At 25.7% G+C, this 27,928-nt stretch overlaps 15 protein-coding genes across 15 annotated transcripts, besides 4 other annotated features; 6 read left to right on the top strand and 9 right to left on the bottom strand.

Annotated features, from left to right (window-relative positions):
• The first annotated feature begins 2,151 nt into the window (after positions 1-2,151).
• Positions 2,152-2,491: a repeat region.
• A 435-nt stretch (positions 2,492-2,926) lies between these two features.
• Positions 2,927-3,470: a repeat region.
• Positions 3,471-3,515: 45 nt separating this feature from the next.
• Positions 3,516-4,218, bottom strand: EHI_069630 (CDP-diacylglycerol--inositol3-phosphatidyltransferase, putative; the record flags this gene model as incomplete). The annotated part of the gene is made up of 2 exons (XM_645782.2): positions 3,516-4,123; positions 4,182-4,218. 2 exons carry the CDS (start codon positions 4,216-4,218, stop codon positions 3,516-3,518), a joined length of 645 nt encoding a protein of 214 aa, XP_650874.2.
• A 195-nt stretch (positions 4,219-4,413) lies between these two features.
• Positions 4,414-6,457, bottom strand: EHI_069620 (uncharacterized protein; the record flags this gene model as incomplete). The annotated part of the gene is made up of 3 exons (XM_645783.2): positions 4,414-6,026; positions 6,092-6,339; positions 6,396-6,457. The coding sequence occupies 3 exons, from the start codon at positions 6,455-6,457 to the stop codon at positions 4,414-4,416; spliced, it is 1,923 nt and encodes a 640-aa protein (XP_650875.2).
• A 137-nt stretch (positions 6,458-6,594) lies between these two features.
• EHI_069610 (uncharacterized protein) lies at positions 6,595-7,455 on the top strand (the record flags this gene model as incomplete). The annotated part of the gene is made up of 1 exon (XM_645784.1): positions 6,595-7,455. One exon carries the CDS (start codon positions 6,595-6,597, stop codon positions 7,453-7,455), a length of 861 nt encoding a protein of 286 aa, XP_650876.1.
• Positions 7,456-7,531: 76 nt separating this feature from the next.
• EHI_069600 (uncharacterized protein) lies at positions 7,532-8,152 on the top strand (the record flags this gene model as incomplete). Its single annotated transcript, XM_645785.1, has 1 exon — positions 7,532-8,152. One exon carries the CDS (start codon positions 7,532-7,534, stop codon positions 8,150-8,152), a length of 621 nt encoding a protein of 206 aa, XP_650877.1.
• A 145-nt stretch (positions 8,153-8,297) lies between these two features.
• Positions 8,298-8,675, bottom strand: EHI_069590 (uncharacterized protein; the record flags this gene model as incomplete). Its single annotated transcript, XM_001913469.1, has 1 exon — positions 8,298-8,675. The coding sequence occupies one exon, from the start codon at positions 8,673-8,675 to the stop codon at positions 8,298-8,300; it is 378 nt and encodes a 125-aa protein (XP_001913504.1).
• A 218-nt stretch (positions 8,676-8,893) lies between these two features.
• Positions 8,894-10,045, top strand: EHI_069580 (uncharacterized protein; the record flags this gene model as incomplete). Its single annotated transcript, XM_645787.1, has 1 exon — positions 8,894-10,045. The coding sequence occupies one exon, from the start codon at positions 8,894-8,896 to the stop codon at positions 10,043-10,045; it is 1,152 nt and encodes a 383-aa protein (XP_650879.1).
• A 69-nt stretch (positions 10,046-10,114) lies between these two features.
• On the bottom strand, positions 10,115-10,801 carry EHI_069570 (methyltransferase-like protein 2, putative; the record flags this gene model as incomplete). Its single annotated transcript, XM_645788.1, has 1 exon — positions 10,115-10,801. The coding sequence occupies one exon, from the start codon at positions 10,799-10,801 to the stop codon at positions 10,115-10,117; it is 687 nt and encodes a 228-aa protein (XP_650880.1).
• Positions 10,802-11,270: 469 nt separating this feature from the next.
• On the bottom strand, positions 11,271-11,926 carry EHI_069560 (uncharacterized protein). The gene has a single exon (XM_645789.2). The coding sequence runs from the start codon at positions 11,916-11,918 to the stop codon at positions 11,295-11,297; it is 624 nt and encodes a 207-aa protein (XP_650881.1). The 5' UTR covers positions 11,919-11,926; the 3' UTR covers positions 11,271-11,294.
• Positions 11,927-12,033: 107 nt separating this feature from the next.
• Positions 12,034-12,712, bottom strand: EHI_069550 (splicing factor3B subunit 2, putative; the record flags this gene model as incomplete). Its single annotated transcript, XM_645790.1, has 2 exons — positions 12,034-12,159; positions 12,215-12,712. The coding sequence occupies 2 exons, from the start codon at positions 12,710-12,712 to the stop codon at positions 12,034-12,036; spliced, it is 624 nt and encodes a 207-aa protein (XP_650882.1).
• A 1,266-nt stretch (positions 12,713-13,978) lies between these two features.
• Positions 13,979-15,286, top strand: EHI_069540 (pumilio family RNA-binding protein; the record flags this gene model as incomplete). Its single annotated transcript, XM_648677.1, has 1 exon — positions 13,979-15,286. The coding sequence occupies one exon, from the start codon at positions 13,979-13,981 to the stop codon at positions 15,284-15,286; it is 1,308 nt and encodes a 435-aa protein (XP_653769.1).
• Positions 15,287-16,243: 957 nt separating this feature from the next.
• EHI_069530 (uncharacterized protein) lies at positions 16,244-18,093 on the bottom strand (the record flags this gene model as incomplete). Its single annotated transcript, XM_645792.2, has 3 exons — positions 16,244-16,428; positions 16,479-16,599; positions 16,645-18,093. 3 exons carry the CDS (start codon positions 18,091-18,093, stop codon positions 16,244-16,246), a joined length of 1,755 nt encoding a protein of 584 aa, XP_650884.2.
• A 539-nt stretch (positions 18,094-18,632) lies between these two features.
• Positions 18,633-21,900: a repeat region.
• Positions 21,876-22,514: a repeat region.
• Positions 22,515-22,735: 221 nt separating this feature from the next.
• EHI_069520 (protein kinase domain containing protein) lies at positions 22,736-25,462 on the top strand (the record flags this gene model as incomplete). Its single annotated transcript, XM_645793.1, has 1 exon — positions 22,736-25,462. One exon carries the CDS (start codon positions 22,736-22,738, stop codon positions 25,460-25,462), a length of 2,727 nt encoding a protein of 908 aa, XP_650885.1.
• A 149-nt stretch (positions 25,463-25,611) lies between these two features.
• On the top strand, positions 25,612-26,061 carry EHI_069510 (uncharacterized protein; the record flags this gene model as incomplete). Its single annotated transcript, XM_645794.1, has 1 exon — positions 25,612-26,061. One exon carries the CDS (start codon positions 25,612-25,614, stop codon positions 26,059-26,061), a length of 450 nt encoding a protein of 149 aa, XP_650886.1.
• A 46-nt stretch (positions 26,062-26,107) lies between these two features.
• Positions 26,108-27,051, bottom strand: EHI_069500 (small GTPase Rab 32, putative; the record flags this gene model as incomplete). Its single annotated transcript, XM_643860.2, has 3 exons — positions 26,108-26,626; positions 26,741-26,859; positions 26,919-27,051. 3 exons carry the CDS (start codon positions 27,049-27,051, stop codon positions 26,108-26,110), a joined length of 771 nt encoding a protein of 256 aa, XP_648952.2.
• A 53-nt stretch (positions 27,052-27,104) lies between these two features.
• On the bottom strand, positions 27,105-27,687 carry EHI_069490 (60S ribosomal protein L27a, putative; the record flags this gene model as incomplete). Its single annotated transcript, XM_645796.2, has 2 exons — positions 27,105-27,569; positions 27,685-27,687. The coding sequence occupies 2 exons, from the start codon at positions 27,685-27,687 to the stop codon at positions 27,123-27,125; spliced, it is 450 nt and encodes a 149-aa protein (XP_650888.1). The 3' UTR covers positions 27,105-27,122.
• Positions 27,688-27,928: the final 241 nt, after the last annotated feature.

Genomic DNA, 27,928 nt, shown 5'->3' with positions numbered 1-27,928 from the left:
CCTCTAGTAGAGCAGCAACCTCACCATCAGTTAAGGGCTCCTCCATCATTTGGGCATCATTAGGTGGTTCAATAGGTGGAACAATAGGTGGGGAATTAAAGGGGGTTTCTTCAGGGAGACTCATAGGGGTACTCCTAGAGGGGCTTACAGGGGGATCCATGGGGGGTATAGGTGGGACGTTTTGTGGGGATTGTGTTTTTCTCCCGCTTTCTCTACGATTTCTAACACGATCCCCAATCGTTTCAAAACCATAAGAGTCATGAGAACTAGTTGTTGTTTTTTCTAGCTCCCTATGTCCCTCAGAGAAAGCTACATCATGGGAATTAGTTGATGTTTTTTCTAACTCGCCATGATGTCTCGACCCTAAAGGATTAGAAAAGACGGTTGTTGTTTTTTCCATCTTTTCATAATCCTTTTTACTCATGGTAATTCGTCGTCTTTGAGGTCGACGACGATGATCATCGAGAGTAATGCCATCCTCTATGGCTCGATGATCATTGAGCAGTTGTTGTCGTCTTCTTTGTCGACGACGTTCCTGCTCTTTTCTTTTAATATTAAAAATATTATTTTTGTTTTGTCTATAGGACATTAAATCTGAATGGATATTTTATTTTTCTTTTTTAAAAAATTAAATCAATAAATTACAAAAAGTAATTAATTAAATTAAGGCTTCTCTTCTCCTAGCTCGAAGAGATCCATGGCCACATCATAAGCATCATAGATGCCATCACGGAGGCACCAATCATCAATATAGAACAGGAGGCGATCAATTACTTCCTGTCTCAAGAACTTAACGCCGATGCGCTTCGTTTTATCGATGATTGCTAATATGTAAACGAGTTCCGATTTTAAAACTTCGATGACATCATATTGCATTTCGGAACAATTATGATAAAATTCATAATTACCGAATAAATTCTCAAAATTATAATTATCGGAATAGTAATGAATCATGTTTGTCATATAATCACATTCACTATCGTCTATTATCAAGAACAATAATTTAAATCTGTCACTGAGAGCCTCATAACAGGCTCCTCTTATCGTACTCATAAATCGTATGAACTATCTCTGGAGAATCCACCTTTAAATATAACCAGAATAGGACATCAAACATTCCAAAAGGACATTCATCATGCCAATAAAAATATTTTAATTATAAAATAGTAAAAAAATAATAAATAAAATAATTTTGTTTTATTTTTATTATATCTTCTGAATGAAGAATTACATAAAATGTATTATTTTTATATTCTTTTTGTTTTTATTTTTCAAAAATAAAATAATAAAGTTACATAAAGTGGAAAAATTTATAAAAAAGTGTAAGAAAAATAGAATATTCAAAAAGTGTAAGAGTTATAAAATATCTTTTTATTACTTCAAAAATATCTATAATAAGGAAATTATGAAAATAACGAAGATATAATACTTCAAAATAAGAAAATATCTAAGAATAGTTCAAAAATATCCAACAATCGTTCATTTTAAATGGAATACCTCAAAATATCTGTATCTGTTCTAAAAATATCTGTATCTATTCTAAAAATAAAAATACAAATCTATTTATAGAAAAATGGTATTTTAAAAACAATAATAAAAAAATAAAAATGTTATATAAAACAATAGTAATAAAAATGTTATTTATCCCAAAAGGACCAGATTTTCCCACTGTGTATATATGATGTATCACACTATTGTCAAATTGTACCATAGAAAAATATTATAAAAAGATATAATTATAATTCAATAAATTTAAATTTAAATAAAATGAATAAAAATATTTAAATAGAAAATAAATAAAAAGTAGTTAATTAATAAATGTTAATAGAATTTACTTAAATATGATTAAATAATAATTAATTTGTATTATTTATGAACATTTTGTATGTATTGTTTCTCTTTCTTTATTCTTTTTGTATCAACACCATAAACAAACTTTAATATAATTCATGTTTTGACTTTCCAAGTTATTATATAGTTACGATGGTGTGTTTGAATTAGAAATTGATTTGTTAACATTGAAAAAGATGTAACAATTTATTATGGTTGAATATTACTTACTGTATTATATGAATTGGTATGTATTAATAAAAGAAATTATAAAATATATATGGATGTATTAACCAAGGGAAAGGATATACTAAAGTGTGGGTAAGACTAAAAGAAAATTAAACATAGTAATATAGTGTGAATGAAATAGTCTCTTCTCTCATTCATAAAATTAAGAAAAAAGGAAAAAGAAAATGTTTAAAATTAAGACAGAAAATAAACAAAAGGTTAAAAAGAAGAATTAAGCAGAAGAAGGATGAGAAGACATTAATAAGAAAAAATAAAACAAAGAAGTGATTTTCTCAATTTGCAAGAAAAACATAAATGATAAGTTAAAGAAAAAGATTACTCTTTTTTAATAAGCTCAGGGATGGGATTAGTCTCGGCTAAACTAGGAAGAATATATGAAAAATCTATTAATACTTAATTAATTACTTTTTATTTATTTCTTTTATATCTTTCTTTCTCTTCTTTTTCAATTATTTGCTTTTTTTTCGTTGCCCAACTATTCTATGAAATATCATTAATCAAATATAATAAAATTTAGTACATTTACAAATCATCAAAATAACTAATTTTTAATAATTAAAGAAATAAAATGAACTTAACTCATTCTTAATACAATTCAATAAAAAAAAATATAAAACTCAATTAAACATTAATCTTACATTCAATTAAAAAATGATAAAAAAAAGTAAATTTCTAAATTAATAACAAAAACTTAAAAATTTCTTGAATTTGATTATTCAGAATATTAAAGACATGAAATGTAGTTAATTATCATATCTTTCATTAGTCAAAAAATATAAAATAAAAAAGTTATTTTAAAGGTAAGTTATAAATGTCATTGTCAAGTTTATTCTCTAAAATAGTAAAAATAAAAAGTAATTAATTAAGTATTAATAGATTTTTCATCTATTCTTCCTAGCTCAGGGGAGACTAATCCCATCCCTGAGCTTATTAAAAAAGAGTAATCTTTTTCTTTAACTTATCATTTATGTTTTTCTTGCAAATTGAGGAAAGCACTTCTTTGCTTTATTTCTTCCTATTAAGGTTTTTCAAACTTCTTCTGCTTATTTCTTCTTTTTAAGCCTTTGTTTGTTTTCTGCCTTAATTTTCAGGAATTTCATTTTTCTTATTTTATGAATGGGAGAAGGAATCATTTTATTACTACTATATTACTTTGACTAATCTTCTTTTTAGTCTTACTTTGACTAATCTTCTTTTAGTCATACCCACACTTCAGTAGGTTCTTATATTGCATCATGTAATATTCTACTGTATTCTCTTGCTGCACCCTTTGCAGCATTCCCTAATACATTCCTAATTCAAAGGCACCGTCATAACCAGATAATAACTGGGAGAGTCGAAGAATGAATTTGTACTAGGGTTTATGTGTGGTGTTTCAGACGTGCCACCTTCTATCTCTTCTCTAAAATAGTAAAAAAAAAATAAAATTTAAAATATTAATTTGATTTATTTTGTTGAACCTCCCAATCAACAAGATCTTTAGCAGCTTCATACCATTGAACGATATTAATTAAATTCTTTAAGATGCACAGTGGGGTTGAGATTATTAATAATGTATTAAGAAGATACCATAAGAATGGAGTACCTTCAATAATCCATTTATATTCATTAGTTTGAGCGAAAAATCTAATATACCACATGACAAAAGTAGCTTCATTACAAAGACAAAGAGTAAATAACACAGAACGAGTATAATACCAATGTAAAATTGGGTTAGAACAAATTTTATGACTTTCACCTCCTTTAATTAATGAAGTATACATATGAGTCCAATGTGAACAAATATCAATAAATGTAATTAAACAACAAATTGGGGCATATGTTGGATATAATACAGCTAATGCAGTAATTAATATTGTTGTTCCTGCTCTATCAGTAATCATATCTAATACTGCTCCAAGTCTAGAACATTGATTAAATGCTCTAGCTAAATTACCATCAACAGCATCACATAAAGCTGAAATAATATAACATATAATAAATGTAATTGGGGCTTTAAGCACAAAGAAAACAGCAATCATTAAAACACCAATTCTAACATAGTCTATTTATGATTTATATTATTGTTTTAAAAGAACAACATAAATAAAAATTAATCAAACCACAAATATTAGCATAATATAAAAATATACTTGTCATATTCAAATTTTATTTAACTCGTTGGAAGATAACCAATTAGTTTCTTTATTTCAAGTTCTATTTTCCACGTCATCATTTTTTGTCACCACATCATTTTTCTTAAAATTTTTATTTTAATAATTCTATTTTTTTTTAAATAAACATAAAACTTTTATTTTGTTTCTTAAGACAAAATTAATTTGATTTTTGGTTTATTTATTTTAAGATTTCTTTAGATTCTTTTATTTTCATGTTGTCATCATCTTTTATATCTTCTACTTGATTTTCTTGTTGGTTGGATGAAGTTTCAGTAGACTCGTGTGGTTGTTGTTCATTTTTAATTTCCCAATAAATAGAATCAATTTTAGTAATTTCTCCTTTAGTAAAAAGTAAATATAATTTACGTTTAATGACACAAGAAGCAATAATATAATAGATTTCTAATGCTTTTTGTTTTTTACTAAAATTCTTTTCAATAAAAATGTGTTGTTGATTTTTCCATTTATCAATATCATCACCAAACTCATATTCAATGCTAATATCTTCTAATGAAGTAGTAATATTATTCCATAATAATTCAAATTGATCAAGTTTTAGTCTTGGATATAACTTAGAAATAACATTTTCACTTTTATTATAACTTTCAATAACTTTTTGTTTTAGTTCATTTAGTCCATCATCTAATTTACCATTTCCCCACCACCCAATATGTTTAATAATTTTCATTGCTCTTGAATATGTCCATAATGGTAAACATTGTTGTGCATCATTAATACAAAATTCAACTAATGAATTGATTACTTTCAGTCTATTCATTTTACTTGTATTTTTTAAGAATTCATAAACACTTCCTTCACTATTAAATGATTGTTTATCTCCCATTATACGTGAACATGTTTCAAAACATTTAGTATCAGATTTCATTGATAACCATGGAAAACACATAGTAATATCTACCATAACATTTAACTTAGGACTTTCTTCTCCAAATAATGGATCATCATCAGAATTTTCATCTTCAAGAATTGATAATAAAGCTGCAGGTGCTGATAATTGTGATGGATTTGAAAGAAATGAACGACTTAATAATGAAACAGGTGGAGTTTGAATTATTTGAAGTAATAAAGTAATAAGACAATGAAATTCCATTCCATTTTGTTGTTGAACCATTTTAACGATATAATCACAAAGTTTATTATATTGACCTTGTGGAAGAAGAGGAATTAATAAACAATGTGAAATTAATGATAAGAAAGGTATTGGGAATTTAGACTCGTATAAATGAATAAGAAATTGTAATGAATCAATTTTTTTTGGAGTAGTTGCTGAAGCAGAAATAAATGAAGGAAGAATATGAGGATAAATTAAATTATCAAATAATGAAGATGTTAACATTGTTGGATATGGATGAGGAAGAGTTAAAAGATCAGAAATGAAATATATATCATCAATTAATAATTGTAGTGATTGTGGAAGTGAATGAATATGAGGTAGTATTAATGAAGCAAGATGTGGATAAAAATGTTTTTGTGAATATGACATATAATAATCATTAAAAGCTTTATCATTTGTAAATGCAGCAAATTGAAGAATAATATTTCTTGAATGTGAAACAATCATAGAGTCTTTATGATTTAATAAAGAAACTGCTTCACTTAATATTGGACATGTATTTTTTTGATGATTATAAAAGAATTGTAAAGTATCATCAGTAAGTCTTAATGAAATAGATTTAAGCATAGAGATATAAGGAGAAATTAAATCTTCATCATTACGATCAATAGGGAATGACAATATTGTTTCAATTGTATTTTGACTTAATAAGAAATCTATGAAAGTAAATATTTGAATAAATAAGAGAAATTGTGTTATTCTTAAGTCTTTATTAACAAACAAAGAAAATTAGTAGATTTAATGTTTTCAACTAAAATTGCAAAACATTGTAAAAATTGAAGTAATGCTGGTTTCTTTCCTTTTTTAACAATTTCAATAATTGTTGAAAATGAATTGTCTTCGAGAAATGAATCAATAATCCCAGTATTATGTTTGTCTCCCCAAACTAACATTTCAACTACATCTCTCATTGCATTTAAATGAACTTTTAAATCTTTTTGTGGTGTTTCTAGAATAACAGCTAATGAACTAAAAAATAAAAACCCATTTTATGTAATAACATAAATAAACTTAGACATACAAACTGCATTTTCTTTTCATTAAACCTTTTAGAATTATCTTCTTTCTTTTCACTTCGAGAAAACATTACACTAAATTGTTAGTTAAAATTTTTATCAGTTTTATTATAATATTATTATAATAGAAATATAATTTTTAATAATAAAATAGTTTGTTTTTTTTAAATTTTTTGAAATAAAAAGATGGGTTTGAAAACAAACCAAAATGAACGGTTCTGGTATTATTGATGAACCAACTCTTATTGAAAAAAAAGACGAAACAACAATCCTTGATCAACAAAAAAATGATACAACGATGGCTGAAGATAAAGAGGAAACTGTCATTATTGATATGAAAAAAGAAATGAAAAGAATAAGACATGAACAAAGAAAAAGATTTAGAGAAAGTGGAAAAAGAACACAACCTATGAGAGCCTGTAAAGGAAAACCTTTAATAAGATTTCGTGAAAGTGATTACGAGATTAAGAAAAAACCTCATAATACTAACTCAACAAAAGAAGTTGAAAAATTAGAAAATGAAAATGAAAACCAAAAACGAAAATCTCAAAAAAAGAAAATTACCAAAAAATCATCTTTAAAAATAGAAAGACAAAAAATAGAAGAAGTAAAAGAAAGTGAAGAAATAGAAATAGTAAAAGAGAATAAAGAGAATGAAGAGAATGAAGAAGAAAAGAAGCCTAAAAGTAATAATGATGATAAAAAATTAAATAACTCAAAGAAACTTAGCAAACCTTCAATAGGATTTAAATCATATTCATCAAGTTCTAGTTCTATTAAAACCAATGAAGATATACTTGAAGAATTACCATGTCATGAAGCTAATGAATCAGATAAAAGTAGTCAAGTTCATTGGTGGTATTATGAAGATAAATGGGTTCAATTTAGACAAAAAGAATCAACAAAAATAGAAGAAGAGTTTCAAAAGTATTTAGAGAATAAGAAAAAAAAGACATATACGCTTAATATTTGGAAATCAACATATTTAATCAATTTTTCAAAATTTATACAAACTAACACTAATCAAAAATCAGAAAAATTCTTTATTCGTCGGTTATTAATTGAATAAGTCTTAAGTTCTTACTTTGATGATATTAAGGTACTTGAAAAAATTAAAAGAACTCTTAATTAGTTTTAAAGTTAAAATGTCTTGGATTCTCTTCTATGATCAACCAAATATTACTTCATCTTTCACTGCTAAAATAAAAGTATCTCATGGTATTGCTCAAGGACCTTTTTATCCTCAACCAGAGAAGAGTAAAAATGAAATAATCTGGAAAGGAATGTATTTTACTGATAAAACAGGAAGGGGTAAAATTGAAATAAATGGCAAAAATTATTTGTATTTATTTTATAACAGTAACCGTCTTGACCCATCAGTTCATTTTGAAGGAGAAACATTTATTTTAACTCGTAAATCATATTTACAACAATTCACTGTATTAATGGAAAAAATGGGATTAAGTATTGTTGAAGAAAATGATATGATCACTACTTGGACTTTACAAATGGAAGAAAAACCATTTACTTTGTTAACCATCATTTCTCCTGAATCATTAAACCAATTTGTCCCACTTCATGTAGATGGCTTTGAACAATATCATCGTGTTATTGTTGCAATAGAGCAATTGAATTCTTCTCAACTTGCTCAGGTTATTCAATCAAAAACAATAAAACAAATTAATGAAGTAACACCACGCATTCGTCCAACTGGGAAATGTATAGTAGAGTGGGGTGGATTTTTTACTTCTGAATATCAAAATTAATTTATTCTTTCTTTTTTAATCAACCACTGTCTCTAAACAACAAAGAATGTCTCTCTATTTGGTTTTACAATGAAAGGAAAATTTCTATAAAAGGAATAAATAACAAACATAAAACAGAGAAGAAAGTCAGATAAAATTATCTCAGTTAAATTTGTTTTAATAAAAAATTATAAAAATTATGCAATGGGGGTACTATTAATAGATTCTCTTGTATAAAAACAAGTTTCATCTTTAAAACTTCAGTTATGTCAGAAACTGGAACTACATCTTGTGGATTACCTGTTATTGTAGAGGCTTTTCTTGCTGAATTCTTCTGTCTTATTGGAGGAATTATTGTTTTTGTATTAGAAAAAACTAACATATATTGTAAAGCACATGCTGCAAATGCCATTATTTGGGGAATTATATATTGTATTATGTGGGTTGTTATAGTTATTGCTGGTGCTATTGCCGGTGCAGCTGGAAGTGTAGTTTCCACTATCTTTAGTATTATTTGTGCAATTATTGGTTTTATCTGGTTCATTATTTGGATCTTCAATTGGTTAATGGCTCTTATTAAAGCTAGTTCAGAAGAATTCTTTGCTGTTCCAGGCATTTCATCCCTTGCACTCAAATGGGCTGAAAAATAATTGAATGGTTTATGTTCTTATTTTTAGTTTATTTATAAATATACAATTTTTTATCTTATTAAAAAAAAACATTTCTTTCACTTTTTTATTTCATTTCTCTTTGTTATCAATTATGACTGATGATAAAAATGTTGTACTTGGATATATTTGTGTGATTATTGCCGTTCTCTTCTTTGGTAGTAATTTTACTGTTACAAAAAAATTTCCGACAAGTGATGGCATCTTTTTTCAATGGGTAATGTGTGTTGGTATTCTTCTTGTTGGGATATTTACTATGTTGTTCAATGGTGTTTTAAATGATGGACCAGTGATATTTGAACCTTTTGCAATGTTAGGAGGGTTGATTTGGTGTACAGGCAATTTATTTTGTATACCAATTATTCAACTAATTGGTCTTTCTCTTGGACCTGGAATTTGGGGAGTGGCTAATATGGTTATGGGATGGTTAACAGGAACATTTGGATGGTTTGGATTAAATTCAGACAAAGAAAATATCAAAATATTCTGGTTAAACTGTATTGGTGCGATATTGGTTGGATGCTCTGTTCCTGGATATGCATTAATTAAAACATCACCTAAACTTGAACATAAAACAGAGGAAAAAACAACAAGTCAAAATAGTTATGAGCTAAATGAGACATTAGTTTCTGATGATGAAGAAATCAATGAAGATTCAACGACTCAAATCATTATTGAAGATGAAAATTTTATTGAATCAGAAAATAAAGAAGGATATAACAATAAGAAAATAAAAGAAAAAGAGTCTCCAATATCCCTTTTATTAAAGTCAATGCCAAAATATTTACAAATGGTTGTTGGAGTTATTTGTTCTTTAATTGCAGGAATTCTTTTTGGGTCAGCTTTTAACCCATCAAAATACTTACAAGACAATAGACTTTCTTCTCCTAATGGTGTTGATTATGTTTTTAGTCATTTTGTAGGTATTTTTTTAGCATCAACATTATATTTCATTATATATATTATTATTTTTCGTAATAAACCATTTATCTTTAAACAAACAATATTACCAGGAATTATTAGTGGAGCAATGTGGGGAATTGCTCAAGTATGTTGGTTTATTGCAAATTCAAATCTTCCATATGTTGTTTCATATCCTTTAATTTGTGCAGGACCTGGTCTTCTTTCTGCTCTTTGGGGAATAGTAGTTTTCAAAGAGATTAGAGGATGGAAAAATTTCATATATTTTGGAGGTGCTACTATTATTCTTTTATTAGGAATAGTTTGTATTTGTGTATCTAAATAAAAGAAAGTTTATTATCATCAATAAATTAGTAGTTACAAATTTTGTAATAAAATTTGATTATTTGATTCTTTAATTTAATGGTTTTCTCCACTTGGCTTGAATATATTTTCTTACCATAGTTAGATTTTTTTTATGATTAATGTTTGTGTTACAAACCATTTTTTGTTCCATTGACTCATATCCAAGCATTTTACAAAAATTTGAAGTTTCTTCTTCACTAAAGAAATAAATTCTTGTTCCATCTTGTCTTAAATAAAATCTTTCTGAAAGTTTATTTCCTCGTTTCTCAAAAATATCTTGTTTCATATCACCTTCTCCATAATCTCTAAAAAAGAACACTCCACCTGGTCGTAAAACTCTGTCAAGATTTTTTAATGTTTGATTAAACATTGATGGTGAAATAGTAGAAAGAACAAAGACAAGGAGAATGTAATCAACAGAATAATCTGTCATTATACTTGTTGGAATAGGTTGAGTGATGTCTTGTACAAATGCTGTTAAATATCCTTTTAGATATTCATCTGCATTTACAGCATCAACAGCTTTTGGTGCAATATCACATGCATAAAACTTTAATGATGGATTAACACGTAATAATGGTACCATAGAATTACCAACACCACACCCAATTTCAAATACATCAATATCATCTCTTGGATCATACACAATTTCTTTAAATTCTCTACACATCCAATTTCTTTCTTTTGAAGAAGCAACAAACCCTCTTCGTTTTAAATAAAATTTATCCCAATACATTTGAGCTTTTTCTTCATGTCGTTCTATTGGTTTATTTGTTTTGTTCTTTAAAGTACATTCATTTTTACATTAATGTTTTTTAAATCAAACAAACTAAATATCTTCTCAGGTAATACAGTCATATGAAATCAATAATTAATAAACAAGAACTTAAAAAATACAATAACTCAAAATTTTAGGGTTATTTTTTGTTATTAAAAAATTATAAAATAAAAAAAAAAGATTTTTTATTTTATGAAATTATTTCATGAGATTGAATGATTTGGAATTTGTTTCAAAAAAAACATTTAGTCATTGAATTTTATATCTTATCAAATATAACCAAGACAAAACGATAAATTTTAGTTATTTATTATATAAGAAGATTCTTCTTTGTGATAAGTCTTAAAAATGAAGTTATTATTTGTTATTAAATAAAAAACAAAAAAGGATTATTAAGTGTATTTAATGTTTTAATTCAAAAAAATAATTATTAATTGTGATCAAAAGGAAATTAAATTAAATTAGCTTTTTCAGTGGCAAATGCATCTTGTTGTTTATGGAAAATGCTATATAATGGAAGAACAGCAATTCCTCTTTTTCCAATAAAAAAGTTAACAAGACACCAAGAACCAAACACAATAAGAATAACACAGACAATTACAGCAATAATAATAAAAATAATTGCAACTGGTGAAAGAGATTTTTTGCTTTCTTCAACAACACAAGCAGAAGGTCCTCTAATTTCAAAGCTGACAGTGGCTTTATCAAAATCAGCAGTTGAAACTTGAATAATATCTTTTGTTACTGTATTGTCGCACTTTATATAAATAGATGAACTCCATAAATTGCCGGATCTGCTTTTAGATCCTCCAGCATATTTAAAACCATTACCATTATTATCAGTAAATGGTTCTTGAGTTGAATATTTACCAAGTGAATAAGTAACATCATCAGCAATAGCGACTGCAACATTACCATTATCATCTACAGGTCCACAAATATTAAAATGGAAAGTATAAGCTGGATAAGAGAGAAGATATGGATCATTTTTTGGTTTAGTTAATTTTGAGTAGTTTATATCTCTGAGAACACATTCTTGTGAAAATACTAAAAGTGGTAGTAATAAGAAGATCATGGGAAATGAAGAATCACTGTTTTATTTGTAGTTCTTTGAATTTTCAAGGTTTTTGGAAAAAGAATTTTAATGGAGAAGGAAAAAAATTCAAACAATATTCAAAAGAAATATCCTATTATTGTATCTGTGTTTTGTTTTGATATAAAAGTGGTATTATTTCTCTATACGAAGGTGGTGGTCCATATTTTCTAATGGCTTCTGCCCATGGAGGTGTGTCATTGTCTGATATTCCTAATGCACTCTATAAAATTAATTAGTATTTCTTTGTTTTAAGTATGATTAAATTATATACAAACTCTTAGTTTTGATGATAATTTAAATGGTGTACCATAATATTGATTCTCATCTTTACCATCATAATATATATCACCAAATACTGTCATAGAACCTTTCTTTTGGTTCTTAAAAAAAGCATCATATAAAATTTGATAATCAATACATCCTACATTCTTTGGTCGAATTTTTTCTCTCATTTTTTGTTTTAATTTCATCTCTTCTTCTCGTTCAAGATATGCCTGTCTTAATTGACTAACACCTGTAGCTTCAATAAAATCAGGTAATCGATATGGCTCACGTTCTTTTCTTCCATTAAGATATCTTTTCTTTTGGCACCAATGCTGTGGTATTGGTACTGTGTTTTTTAATGACTTTAACTCAAGAAGAAGTTCAGGTTCTTTTGAATTTGAATCATGAAACTCAACTAATTCTGGATGTTTAACAAGTAATTTAAGTTTTGCTACAGCAACAAACTGTTGTTTTATTCTTACTGACTTTGGGGGTCGTGGCTTTGACATTAATCAAATGATTTTTTTATTTTTTATTTTTAGGTTTTGTTGTATTATATAACAAAATAATTTTTTACTTCTTTGTTATTTTATAAAGAAAGGTAAGTTTATTGTTATTATGAGTCTTTTCTTAATGTAAAATACTTCCACTGTATTAATATTAATTTGTTCAATTTATAATAATAATAATAATAATTTGTTTTAATAGAACCATTGTTTATGAATTATAATTAACTTACATGATATAAAATATTAATAAGAGGAAGAAATATTTTTTTATAATGCAGTAGAAAGAGAATTATGTATTATTCAATGAGAATTAATTCAAAGATAAGATCATTTGGTAATGTTATTTTGTCTCGATCTTCTTATATATTATAATTCAGTATTTATTTTTAATTGATAATCGTAAGTAAGACTAAAAATAGATTAACTGGAAGTTAATCTATTTTTAGTTTTTATAAATGTTTAATTCTAAAGTAATAAATTTGTCATAGTCATAAAATTAATGAATAGCAAATATTGTTCTAAATAAGTTATTCAGTTTCATTGAAATGCTAATTAAATAACAAATTAAAGAAACTGATTTTTAAATTAATTTCATTGAATTAGTATTTAGTTGATTATTTTACTTCTAAATGAAAAAAATAGAAAGCAGTTAAATATGCATTTATGTTTCTTATATAAAAAACTTATTTTTGAATAAATTTTACTAGAAGCTTTAAAAATAACTATAATTATTTGAAGTTAATTAAATTTTTGTTGATTAAGAATAAGTAATGACTCTCATTTTAATGATACATTATTAGATTATATATGTTTATACAGATGATGTAGTAATATTAATGTTGTATTATTAAAAAAATTAGAGTAAAAAAACTGATAATTTTTCAAACAAAATATAAAAAGACATAAACAACTAAAAAGAGGAGTTATTTGAAATTAAATAGACTTAGAAGTTTTAGTAAAATTATTACATTCTTTCATTAAGTTTTTTTGGGTATTAGAGTTATCAATCAAAAATAATAAGGAGTTTTATTGATTATGAGATGAAACGATTATTTTCTTTTCATGATAATTTGTGAATCATAATTAAATACTTAAGAAAATGAAAGAGAAGAAAGAAGTAGTATTAAAACAAAGTATGAATTGTGTGTATTCTCGTGGTTTGTTTATATATTATTATATTACAAATGTTTATTGATAAAAAAGAAGTAACATATAGATTTTGTAAAATCGTTTGAAGATAATGTTCATCAGAAAAGATTTGAAGAAATGGAAGTAGCATTGAGAACATATCAGAAGATACTCAAAATGTATCAAGATAACACTATTCAAGCACGAAAATTGTTATTAAAATCACCAGCAACAACAGAGTCTCAAATGGTTTTGTCTCAACTTAGTTCTATTGAAAGTATTGTTAGAAAGTTCAAATCAAGACCTATTCAAATTGATGTCAACAATAACGTGAGCAAAAATAAAACAAGAATAGAACAAACAGAAAGGAAAAGAAAGATCATCAAGCCAACACCACAAGAACTTGAGAAAATAGCAAAGTCATTTTCATTACCATCTATTAAATTAACAACTAATATTAATCCTAATAAGAAAGCAGAACAAAAGATTATTGTTTCAGAGTTTCAAGGACAATTTTATCAAATGACTAAATATGCCTCAGGATGTTCATTATTACAAAAACTATTGGATGGTGCAAGTGAAGAGAGTGTTCTTCTTATTTTTGAAGAACTTGAAGATTATTTAGAAGAACTTATAACTCATCCAAATGGACAGTATGTTTTACCAAAGATTGTAGAATTTGGAAGTGAAGAAATAAAAGATAATGTGTTTGGTGTTGTTGCTGATAATTTAGTAAAGTATTGTTGCCATCAGTTTGGAGGATATACAGTTCAAAAAATTGCACCATTTATGAGAGAAAGACATATTCAAATATGGTCTCCAATATTAAGAAATAATATTTCAATATTAGTCATTGACCCTCATGCTAATTATGTTATTCAAACTTTATTAAAAATTTTCAATGAAAAAAATTCTAATTTCTTTTATGGAGGATTAAAAGATTGTGTTGTACGTATTTCCAAAACTAAGATTGGGTGTTCTGTACTTACACATGCCATTGACAATTCAACAATTCAACAAATTAATTTAATTAAACCACAACTTCTTTCAAACTGTTGTGATTTAATACAAGACCAATATGGTAATTTTGTTATTCAACATTTGATGGAAAATGACCCAACAATTATTTCAGACATTATTCAAAAAATTAAAGATGATGTTGTATTTTATTCTAAACAAAAGTTTAGTTCAAATGTAGTTGAAAAGTGTTTGAAATGTTCAACAGAAAATGAAAGACAACCATTACTTGATATATTATCACAACCTGAATCTCTTGATGCATTAGTTGAAGATCAATATGGAAATTTTGTCATTCAAGCATTCCTTGATGCTCTTCCAGAAAAGACAAAAGAAGAAATGGCTCATCAAATTATTCCTCTAATCCCTTCAAACAGTCAATTCTCATATCATGTCGAGAAGAAACTTTTACAATCATTCACAAAATAATTCTTTAATTCTACTCATTGTTTTTAAAGTAATCTTCATCTTTGTTATCATAATGTCACTGAAGTATTTTTTTTCCAAAAAACAATAAAGTCTATGTTTTATTCTAATTTTTTACAACCAAAATTTATCTTCTTGATACTCTGATTATTGTTCAGAACTACTGTAATATGGTGAGGTTTTTTAACAATAATTTTTTTTGACAATTCTTGGTTGAAGTAACAACACCATATCTATGTATTTCCTGAACGTTACAGTTCCAATTATTTTATTAAAGATTCTTGAGTTGATTAGAAAATGAAGTGTCATAACCACTATCAATATAATGCAAAGTTTTTGATAGAAAATTAAAATTTTGTGACGTTTGTAACCAAAGTGAATAAAGAAAGTTAAATTTACAATGTTGACAAAAGAAAGTTAAGAGAAAGAGACTTGTTTTTTAAAAAAAACATATATAGAAACATAGAAAAAAAAGAAAGTTTAGTGTTATGAATTTGGTTATTGTTGTAGAGAATTAGATTAGATTTAAAAATAGAAAGAGTCTATAACATAAAGAAAAAATAAACAAAAGAAATGTATTTGAAAATGATTAACTTTATCACTTGTGTTTAAATGGTTGATTAATACAACAAAAATCTGAGATTAGTACAGTTAGTTGAAAATTCTTTGAAGAAACAACACATGCCTCTATTAATATTGGTATGTTTTTTTTCAAAAAAAAATGCACATCCCGAAGCTCCAGATGGGAATAATTTTGAGAATGATTGAATTTAGGAAATTCTTCTAGAAAAAAAAATATTGAATTGTTGAATAAAATTTAGTCTTAGACATGACTTTATTGTAAGGACAATATTTTTTTATTAAATTTATCATGTTATTTATTGGTTTTTTCATATCTTTATTTTTTGTTTATAAGTGGTATATTTTTGATACAAAAGAATAATAAAGAAAAGAGTTATATCATTGTTTAAATTCAGTTAAATACTTTTGTATTGAATCAATTCTTTGAAGTTTTAAAGTTATTTTATGAATAAACAAAATACCCTTAACACAGTCTACATATGACTTCATTCTATAGACACTTAGTAAGTTATCAACAATAAACCCTTTTTCTTTTTCACTTAAGAAGTCATGGATCCATGTTGCTAATTAATATAAGTTTATGTCATAAAGAAAGAGAGACAATAAAACAAACAAATAACAGGTATTCTTTCATTGGTGTTTCTCTTATTAAATTCTTCTCTATAGTTACGATGATTCTGATTAATTGAAAAAACATGTGCTAGTTTATTAAAGTACTTTCCATTCTTTTTATTCTACAATATTAATTACTTTATTTTAAATAATAATAATCAACAAACTTCAAATTCATCAGAATGTTTATAAGATGCTCTAATGATACAAGAGTAAATAATAAAAGCCATATTAAAGTCTCCTAATTTGAAACATTTATACGCAACTGTTATAAAATAATCAATACCATTTCTTGTATTAGAATGTTTGATAACTAAATTTTCTATTTGAGTTAACTTAGAAGTACCATAAATGATAAATGGTGATTTATCAATGAGTATTATTTCTTTAAGAGGAATGTTCCCAAATAAATTGATATCATAAACCATTAATTGTTCTGCAAAAATTTTTGGGTTTATTCCCAATATATTGTCATTTACATTTCCTTCTTCAACTTTGTATGAATCATTCGATAAAGAAATAGTCAAATCTTTAGAACTTTCTGTAGTTATTTTAGAAAGAGATAAAAGTTCAAATTCTTTTGGAGATTTTTTGTCTTCAGTTGAAAGAATTTGTGATTCTGTTAATTTTGTATAAGGACAAAGATCAATTTTTGAAGCAGAGTTATATCTTTTTATAGGAATTCTTTTTGGTGCACGTTTTGATGTTATTTTAACACCTTCATCAGTACTTTGATTTATTGCAATTCTAAAACTGCTGAAAGTTTCTTTTTTATGACTCATTCGTATCTTTCTTATTTGACTGAGTGTATTAGAATCAAATGAATTAATTTCACAAAGAATTACTAATGACTTTGAAATTTGTTCATTAGTATAAGATGAACAAGAGTCAGTGTTTGTATTTATTTCATACATTTTTTGTTCAAGAAGATTTATTAAGTCATTTTCTGTAAAATAATTTTGTTGAGTGTAGGAGAATAATTCGTCAAGCTTTTTACTACCTTCTGGTTTAAACAATAATTCTTTAAGACACTCTTTAGAAATGGTTACAATTTCTCCATCATCATTAAAAGAAGGATCTCCTTCTTTTTCAAATAAACTTTCATTTGAGAATATATCATCAACAAATTGTTGGAGAACTTTAGTATTATGTGGTTGACTTTCAGACAAAATAGATGTTAATATTTCATTTTTGTCTTTTTTATTTTTTAATAATCGACAAATTACTTCTAATACTATTCTATGAGTTTCTTCTAATTTCCAAATTAACATTCGTGGACAAATTACTTTATTCTCTAGTGTTTTTTCAAAGAATTGAATAGTGTATGTTGATAAAACTTTCTCAAGCTTCTCATATGTATCACAGTCAGTAATTTGGTTGATAACTTTGATATGGATAGGTTCTAATGCACTAAATTGCTCTGGAACAATTAATCCTTCTTTTAATGAACCTAACTTTATTCCTGAAAACCGTTTTGATAAACTTAGAGTTAAAGTATTTCTTGGTGTACTTGAAGAACTTGACCTGCGTTTTCTATTGGTATTATGTTTTTCCTTTATAGGCTGTTCTGGTTTTGTATTAGGTTCTTTTGTCATTTTACTTTCATTTTCAGTCATTTACCAATAATTAAAAATTAAAAGTTTGATTATATTTATGTGGATGAAGCTCACTTCGGTGTTTTAAAGAAAAGTCAAAATATACATGTTATTTGTAATTAAGTTATTTTTTATACAATTTTCTAATGTTTTGTTGTTTAAATTCACTTTTTATTCTTATTATTTTTTAATTTTCTTATTTATCGTTCTTTTATTCCTATTTTTATTCTTTTTACTACTTTTATCCATTTCTTATGAAATTTCTTTAAGACTCTTCTATATTCAACCACTGTGAAATGGTGTTAATCAATAGGAGGATATACTTAAGTAAATTAATGAAAAAAATGTGGATAAAGTAAATATGTTATTAGAATATATTAAATAAAGATAGTTAAGATTCAGTATGAAGACTAAACATGAAAATATAATAAAAAATAAGAAGAATTTAAATGATGAATAATGATATTTGTAATATTCATAAATGCACATGGCATTGATAATAAAAAATAGAATAATAAATGTAATTAAGAATAAAAATATAGTTAAATATCATTTTTACTTTAAATAAGTATCAATAGAATTAATTTCTATTAATCTTGCATCAGTGGAAACTAATCCCATTCATTGACTCTTTTTCTAGCAATTTTATGGAATATTTTTGATTATTATTGAAGCAATATTCAATGATATCTATCATGTTTTTTATTACAAGGTTTTTTACTTCTTTCTCGATGTCAATTTCAATTTTTAATTCTTTAATTAATTTATTGCTTTCTTTATTTATTAATCAATTAATTGAGATTATTACTTGATTTATTTTGACATCTTCTATTTTCCTTATTCTATTCTTTAATTCATTGTACTTATTTCTTTTCTTCAAATACACTAAATTAATATTGTCATCAGCAACATTAGTCATATCAAATATTAGACCAGTTTTCTTCTTTTTATCTAATACATATATGTCTGGTATTTTGTGGTATTGTCATTCACTTTTATGCATTATTTGTTTGTTCAATATCATTGTAATGTCTTTATATTGGAATATTGTTTCATATGGGGGTTTTTATATTGTTTATTTCCTGTATATTTTCTTATTAATCAATATTATAATGCCAATATTGTCATGTTTTTCTTTTTGTGATTTATTATGATAAATACAAGATAGTAGAATGTGTTCTACTGTAGCTATCTTGTCTTTACAAAGTGGGCAGTATTTCAATCTTTCATTTTTCATTATTTTTGATTTTCTATACAAACAAAATATTGCTCCATCTTGCATTTTAGTTAATTGAAGAAATGCATTTTTTTAATATTGATGAAATTCTATGCTTTCACTGTAGTAGTTTTATCTACTCATTTTGACTCAAACCATCTTCTAAAATGTCACTTATTTGATGACATTTCCATTTTTTGATGTATTTATCATTAATTTCTTTATTTCTACTACTTCTTTTTCTTTTTTCTTTTCTATCCCTTCATTTATTATTTCTTCTATTTTTGTTTCATTTATTTTATGAATTAATGTTTTTAATTCTATTCCTTATTCATTTCTTACTGTACCATCTATCTAATATGTTATTTCTTATTTCACTTTCTCTGGTACAGTAGTACATCACTGTTCTAACTAATTCAATAACATATTCGTCCCTTATATTTATTAATCCTTCACCCATTTCTTCTAGAGGGACATACAACCTATCTTTGGAGTTTCACCAATGTATTTTGCCTTTCTTAAATATTTTCTTATCTCCAAATCAATTTTATCTAAGTGATTTTCCAATTTACAACTGATGCTGAATATCTGAAGATATTGATTACTTCAGTGTTTATTCTAGTAATATATCTTCTATTACTACTTTCATCACTGTTTATTTCTTCCATTTTCTGATTCATTTTTTCTTTGATGGATTTACAATTGAAGGTGTCATCTATTTCATCGGACTGCCATATTCCTAAGTATTTATACAAGTCCTCACCTTCAATGACTGGGATGTTTTGCATTCCATCTGGTATTTCCTTAATGTTTTTAATACCATTCCTGACTTTTTCTCATTCATTTCCATCCCTATTCCACTTATTATTTCTTTAATTTCACAGTGGATTATTCCCATTTCTTCACTACTTTCCGTCATTATTCTCAAATCATCCATATATAATGTGTGGTTTGCTTTTGGGAATTTCTCTTCGATGATTTGAGAAATTACATTCATCTGAATGATGAACAGTAGATTTGATAAGGAATCACCTTGTAAAATTCCTCTATTTAATTTAATACTACCTAGATATTCATTAAATTTATAACCGATGAATATCTTTCATCTAGTCATCATACTTTCAATCATGTCAATGATGACACCCTCTACATTAAAATATTTTAATGATTCAATTACCCATTCGTGGTTTACTGTGTCATATGTTTTCTTAATGTCATAATATGACTCAACATATTTTGGGTATTTCTCTTCTTTCTGCTGCTTTAATATATGACTATTAATTATTCATTCTTTAGCAGCTAAAGATTGTAATTTACATCCCAGTTGATTTTTACTAATTTTAAATGATTCACAATTCATGTTAAGTCTTCTGTGAATCTTTTCTTTTAATATGGAGGTAAATACTTTCATAATTACATTTGTACAACTGATATGACGATAATTAGTGACATCATTCATATCACTTTGTGGATTAATAAAGTTCTTCCACTTACCATGTCTAATGGGATGTTTTGAATGAAGTTCAACCATTCATTAAAGATGTTAAGAAGGATTTCTCTTGATGATGACATCCTTTTCCAATAATACTAATATATAGTGTCTATTCCTGGTGTTTTCCAGTTACTTATTTTCATTATACTTAAATTTAATTCATTTATTGTTATTATGACATTATCATAATTTCTATATCTTTCATTCCATGAGGTGTTTTGTTTTATTTTCCAATTCTCTTTATTTAATTTCACCTGTGTTTCATATAACGATTTCAAATATTCTAAAGTAATATCGTTATTTGGATATATTTCATTGTTGTTTCTTCCTTATTCTAATTTTCTTGTTAGAATCAAACATTATTTTATTTGTATTGATTCTGACCCTTTCTTCCTTATTAAATTTAATTCTTTATTCATTGTCATCATATATTTTAGGTACTTTATTCTTTCTAGTGCTTTAACTTTTATTCCTTCTTCATCATGTTCTTTTAATTTCATGATGCACTTTATTCTGTACAATTTCCTTCCATTGACTAGATCTTCTAGTCTATTTATTTTATTTAGGATTTCTTTTATTTCATCAAATTTATCTCTTATTATTTTATTTTAGAGATAGAGGTGCATAACCATTGAAATCATCTTCATATCATCTTGTAGATAATGCATTCTGCTTCCTGACAATATCCATCTATTATTAATTTCCATTATTAATCGGTCAGTTTCTTTTCTTTTCCAGTAGTAATTAATGTTTGTACATTTTTCTATTTTCATTTCTTTCACTTTATTGATGAGAGTGTTAAGGTATTTTTCATCATTTCAGTAGAGTTATTCTTTAATATGATATTTTTTATTATTGAATCACACTCCACTCTTCCTTCTATTATATCATTTACTTTCACTTTAATGTGCCTTTTAGTATTTTCTTTTATTTTATGTGACATTTTAATATATTTAATATATTCATTTTCATTATTGGCATTGATGTTTATTACTTTTATTATACTTTCAAATTGTTCCCATCTTAATTTCTTAAATATTTTCTTATTTAACTAATTAATTGAAAAACAATACAACACTTCAATTAAAATTCTATTTCTTTGTTTTGTTGTATTTCTTGTACTTTCTTTGTACTTTCTTTGTTATTTATTATTCTTGCAATTTTACATCTTTCATTCATTTCTTTAATTGGGTTTTGTTTTTAATTTCTTTTTCAATTATTTTAATGTCTTTTCTTCAATGTCTTTTGTTTTCTTTAATTTCTTCTTTAATTTTTTCAATTATCTTTTTCTTTCTAATTGCATATACTTCTTGTTGATTATCATACCATCTTTTTCTTTTACCTTCATACTTTTTGAGTATTTCTTCATATTCTCCTTTTTCCCATTTACTTGTTATTCCTTTTATTCTTTCATGTATCTCTTTTATTGTTAACCACCTATGTCTATTGTTTGTATATTCGTTATTATTCCAGTATTTATCCTGTTTTTTTTCCGTTCTTCTTTGTCTTTGTTGTTTTTTAAACCCTTTTCTCTTGGTATTTCTTTTATTATAATTGTGATATCTTTTATTATAATTGTAATATCTTTTATTGTTGTTATTGCATTTATTGTTGTTATTGGCATTTAACCTTGTATTTCTATGTCTTGTTTGCTTTTCTTTACAAGACGTCAAGGCATTACTCCATAACAATGGCAATAAAATTTGTTGTATTTCCTGCATTGGAAAAGGATCTTACTTCCTTTTATTATAAAAATAAATGAATGAGAAAGATTCAGATATTGTCTTGTTATTTTTATAAAAATAAAAATAGTAATTACAATTTCCTTTTCATTAAGACAAATAAAAAGTTTGATATACATAACATCTTTTAATGAGTTAAAACCATAAATTCAACTAACCAAAAAGCATTATAACTGTGTAAAGGAACTTAAAATTTGTACTGAAAAACGGATTATGCAAGAATCAAGTACTTGTCAAGTGTCTATCGTTCCAAGTTGTCTTACATTTAATAGAAAAAGTTCCAAAGAACAAAATCTATCTCAAAGTACAGATTGTCCAGTTCATGAAATATTAGAGGAAGAGGTAGTTTTTACAAACGAAGCACTAGAAAGTTATCAAATAGTAATTAATGGATTTGCTAAAATTAACAATTACTGGATATCATGTTCTGAAACTAGTTTTATTCTTCTTGCAAGAGGAATTCATAAAGTCACATTTTATGCTATGATAAGAAATTCTAGTGGAGAAATTAAGTCAGAAATCCCTATTCATGTCTTTGGAACAAACAAAGGTTCAACTAATTATAAACGATTTTGGATTCAACAAATTAGTGTCGTTCTTCTACCACAACTTAGTCAGTATCTTTCATTTGATGAATGTAAATTGTTTGATAGAATTTATACTGGAGAATATAATGCTATTTTTAAGGGGACTTATCGGTCTTTAGATGTTGCTATTAGTAAAGTAAAATCAAGGAATGAACGTATTGAAACATTACAAAAAATGAAAGAAGAAAAAGAAAGGAATCACGAAAAATTGAGTGACATCAATCAATCTGAACTTAACCAATTCTTAAAAGAAAAAGAAGAAGGTATTCCTGAAGATTTTTCTCGTTCTCCCTTTGTTCTTGAAATTAGAGAAATTGCTAAAATTCAACGAAACCTTATTTCTCCTTATATCCTTACATTTGTTGGTTTAACTGAATTTCCTTATGCTGCTATTACTGAACTTGCACCTTATGGAGATGCAGAATCATTCTATGAAAAACATCAATTAACTCAAACATTAAAATTTAAAATATTTGAAGATATTGCTAATGGTGTTGCTGCATGTCATAGATTTGATATTATGCATCTTGATTTAAAACCATCAAATATATTTATTTTCTCATTAAATCCATTAGACTCTGTTGTAGCTAAATTAGCAGATTTTGGCGCTGCTAAGAGAATTAATTTTGATAATGTTCCTTCAAATGTTAACTTTACATCAACAAAACTTTATACTGCACCAGAGATGTTAAAATTTATTACAGCTAAAACATATAAAGGTAAGAAACGTATAGAATTTTTAAAAAGTTTTAATCTAGAAGATTTAACTCCTTATACATATATAGAAGCAGACTTAAAAAAAGAATTTGGAAATAATGCAAGTCAAGTTAAAGCAGAAAGAGATAGAAATTATGAGTTTAAATTATATCAATTATTACATGTTGGACTAACTGTTGATATCTTTTGTTATTCACTTACTATTTTTGAAATATTTATTGAACGTTCATTAATTTATACAGAAGAAGTATCTAAAGCCAGTGGATTAACTGGTATGGATAAATTCCAAAAAATACTTACTGCCGACCTTAAAACTTCTAAAAATCCTACGACTACTCAAAAATTACTTAGTCTTAGAGGTTTTCCATTAACTCTTACTAAATTAAAAGCTCCAAAATGGTTTAGAGATATCCTTGATAAAACATGGGCAATAGACCCAACACAAAGAATTTCTATGACAGAAGTAGCAAGACGATTTCATAAATATATTAGTTTATATTTAAACCAATTTAAAACAAGAAATGATGAAACTTTATCTATATTAAAAGAAATGAAAAGTAAAGAAATAGAATATTTTGACACTATAGAAGAAATTAAATTATCAACTTCTAATGTCTCTTTAGAAGAAAGAAAAAAAAATATTGACTCAAAATATTTTACAGAAATAAAAAAATTAAAGAGTAAATTAATTGAGATAAATGACAATCATAATCAAATAAAACAATCTTCATCTCGTGATGAAATGATAAATCCTGAAGAACTTGTTGATGTTACATCAGAATACAGTGATTATACTGAAATGATCATTCATAATAATTTAGTTGGTCATGCAAAAATTTATGGATTATCAAAAACAAGAACACCAGAAGAAATATATCAGTATAAAAGAAATAATTTTAGAATTAGATATGACTACGAAATCTCTTGGGGGTCTCAACCTGATCAAATCCTTGAACTTAAAGAAAAAGATAAATTTGGTAAATTTGTTGAAGAATTTAAAAAAGAAGATTCTCTTAAAAAAGAAAAATTAAATACTCAAATAGACTCTTATTTTGACCAAAATGTATCATCAAATAGTTATATTCTTAATGATCCTATTGACCACTCTAAAAAACAAGTTTTAGAAACATTCATTTTAGATGAAGATGGTGAACCTATCTTCCACTTATCTAACGATGAACATCCAAAACAATACTCTAATGAAATTACTAAAAAAGTTGTTAAGAAAACAACATCAATTAATGATAAAGAAAATATTACAACAACGAAAAAAACAAATAAAAAGAAAGTTGTTAAGAAAACAACTTGTTTTGATGAAGACGAAATAGGTTTAGATGAGACACAAAAAATGACAGAATTAAACAAAGACAACAAAGAATCAACAAAACCACAAACTACAAAAACATGTAAAAAAAAGGTAATCAAAAAAACAATCTGTTTGGATGATGAAGAGACAGATAACTTAAAAGAAGAAAAACAAGATGAACATATTAAACAAACTAAAAAGAAAATCATTAAAAAAACAATTAACTTTAATGATGAAGAAAATGTTATAACAGAAAATACAAAAACACAAAATTTAACTAAAAAAACAAAAAAGAAAATTATTAAAAAAACTATTTCATTAGATGAATAATTCATAGTATTTAATAATTGAATTTATTGTAAAAAATAAGAAACAAAAGAAATGTTTGTTGTAATTAAATTTAATTCTAAAATAATCTATTAATATCAGCAAAAGTCAAAGAAAAAAAACTAAAAAAAGATGAACTAAAAAATAATAAAATGAAAGCGGTATTATTTATTCTTATTATTTATTGTGTTATTGCTGAGACTATAACATTTAATAAATACAATAATAGTACAAGTGATAAACACTGTTCACAAGAATTATTAATTTCAAGTACAACAATTAATATTGGAAAATGTTATACATTTTCTAAAGTTTTTGGAGTAGAAAAAATATTAGAAATATATCCATATTTCATTGTTAATGAAATTAAAAATACAAATAATGAAATTACAGGATATTGTATTAAATATTCTGTTAGTAGTGAATGTGCCATTGAATCAGAAGAAAATCAAATTGGTTTAGTTAATGAATGTCATAATTATAAATCAATAAATGATTATGACTATGATTATGAAATAAAGTCAGGAAGTGTTAATGATGAAACAAATACTTCAGTTCCACTTTATATTTTAATGGTCCTTTCTTTTATGCTTTTAATTTAAGAGAACTTAATTAATTAACTTGTTCACAAAACACAATCATTTATTTTTAATTGCAACATCCCCTTTTTTGTTTTACATCTGGAAGATACATTAAATCAATAGAACTACTTGCATCTTCATTTCCTTCTGCTTCTAACACATTACCAAATTGTGCAATTATTAATTTGGCAATATTTTCCATCGTTTCTTCAACATGAAATCCTGTTTTTGCTGATACTAAAAGCATCCCTTTAAATCCATTTGAATTAGCAATTTCTTTAAGTTTAGCTGCTGCTGCATCTTTTTCTTCATCAGTTTTAAGTAAATCTGCTTTATTTCCAATTAATAAAACAGGTATTTTTTCATTATTAAATAATACTCTATCATCAATATTAGCCTTCCATTTCTTTACTCCTTCAATTGATGTATTATTTGTTACATCACACATTACTAATCCACCTAATGCACCATTATAATATACTCTACTCATTCCTGCATAATGGTCTTGTCCTGCAATATCCCAAAGTCTTAATTCAACTTCATTTGTATTAACAGTAATAAACTTAGAAGAAAACTCTACTCCAATCTATTTACGATAAATGTATTTCTTTAAGAAATAAAATTTTTAATATAACATTCTTCATTTTTTACTTGAACCTTAATAAATCTCTTAAAATCTTTTTTATTAATAAAAACAAACTGTTGGTTGGTAATTGTCTTCAAAAATACCATCACAAAATTGATGAATAGAACTAGTCTTTCCACTTGAAGGATCACCAACAACAATAATCTTCAATCTCAATGAAAAGTTATTAGTCTCTTCCTAATAATAAGTATCATTATATTTTTTAATTAATATAAAATAAAAGAAATCATACCATTGTGTCTTGCAACAATTTTTTTTAGTTCTTTTTTATTGTTATTAAAAATTACCTTAAAAACTTTCTTTCTTTTATTTACTATCTTTTTTCTATTATTTCTTCTTCCTTCATTTTTCTTTATATTTTCCATTAAATTTAACTTTACAAAATTAAAAAAATTAGCAAATACTTAAATAAAAAATATTTTCCAAAAATCCCCAATTAAGCAGTAAGTTCGCATGCTCCTCCAACGGCTTTAATCTTTTGTTGAGCTTTTTCACTGAAATATCTAGCTCTGACAATAACTGGTTGTTTTGGAAGGAATCCCTTACCAAGAACCTTGAAATAGCCATGTTTTACACAGTCAATAACTGGAACTTCTTCTCCTACTTTAGCATTTTTGTATTGTGCTTGAACGTCTTTACCAACAAGACTCCATAATGAATCTACATTAATGCTTGGGCAATAATATTTATTAGCTTTAAGATGGAATACTCTCATTCCATGTTTTCCAAAATAGTCTGGATGGAATGTAGTGAACCAAGTCTTTCTATGGTGTTGTCCACCAGCATTTCCTCTTCCTCCTCTTTGCTTTCTATGTTTTCCAATACGACCATAACCCATTGAAACATGTCCTCTTCTTCTACGAGTTTGTCTGAATCTAGTGGCCTATTTAATTAGTATTTCTTTTGACTAAATTAAAAGAAGAAAATTGGTATGATTCAATCTTTTCTTTTTAACCTTTTTTCTCATTATAATTGATAATTTATATCGTGTTACAAACCATTTAAGATTCCTTTGCAACTTTATCAGTTTCCCTTAATTATTTTTTAGTTTCTCTAACCCTTATTATAATTACTTTTAATTTTACTTGAACCATTATTTATTGTTTTTTCATTACATTATATAATCTCCTATATTACTTTATTTTTATCTATTTTAAATTTATTCAAAAATATTGGAAGATATAGTTAAAAAGGTATGTAAATTATGAATGGAAAAGTGAAAAAGTACTTTAAGAAAAAAAG

The sequence above is a fragment of the Entamoeba histolytica genome, genomic scaffold (genome assembly GCF_000208925.1).
Source record: "Entamoeba histolytica HM-1:IMSS scf_1104750517341 genomic scaffold, whole genome shotgun sequence".
Taxonomy (NCBI): domain Eukaryota; phylum Evosea; order Mastigamoebida; family Endamoebidae; genus Entamoeba; species Entamoeba histolytica.
Note: the sequence above shows the minus strand (reverse complement) of the source record. Positions and strands in the feature narration are given on the sequence as shown.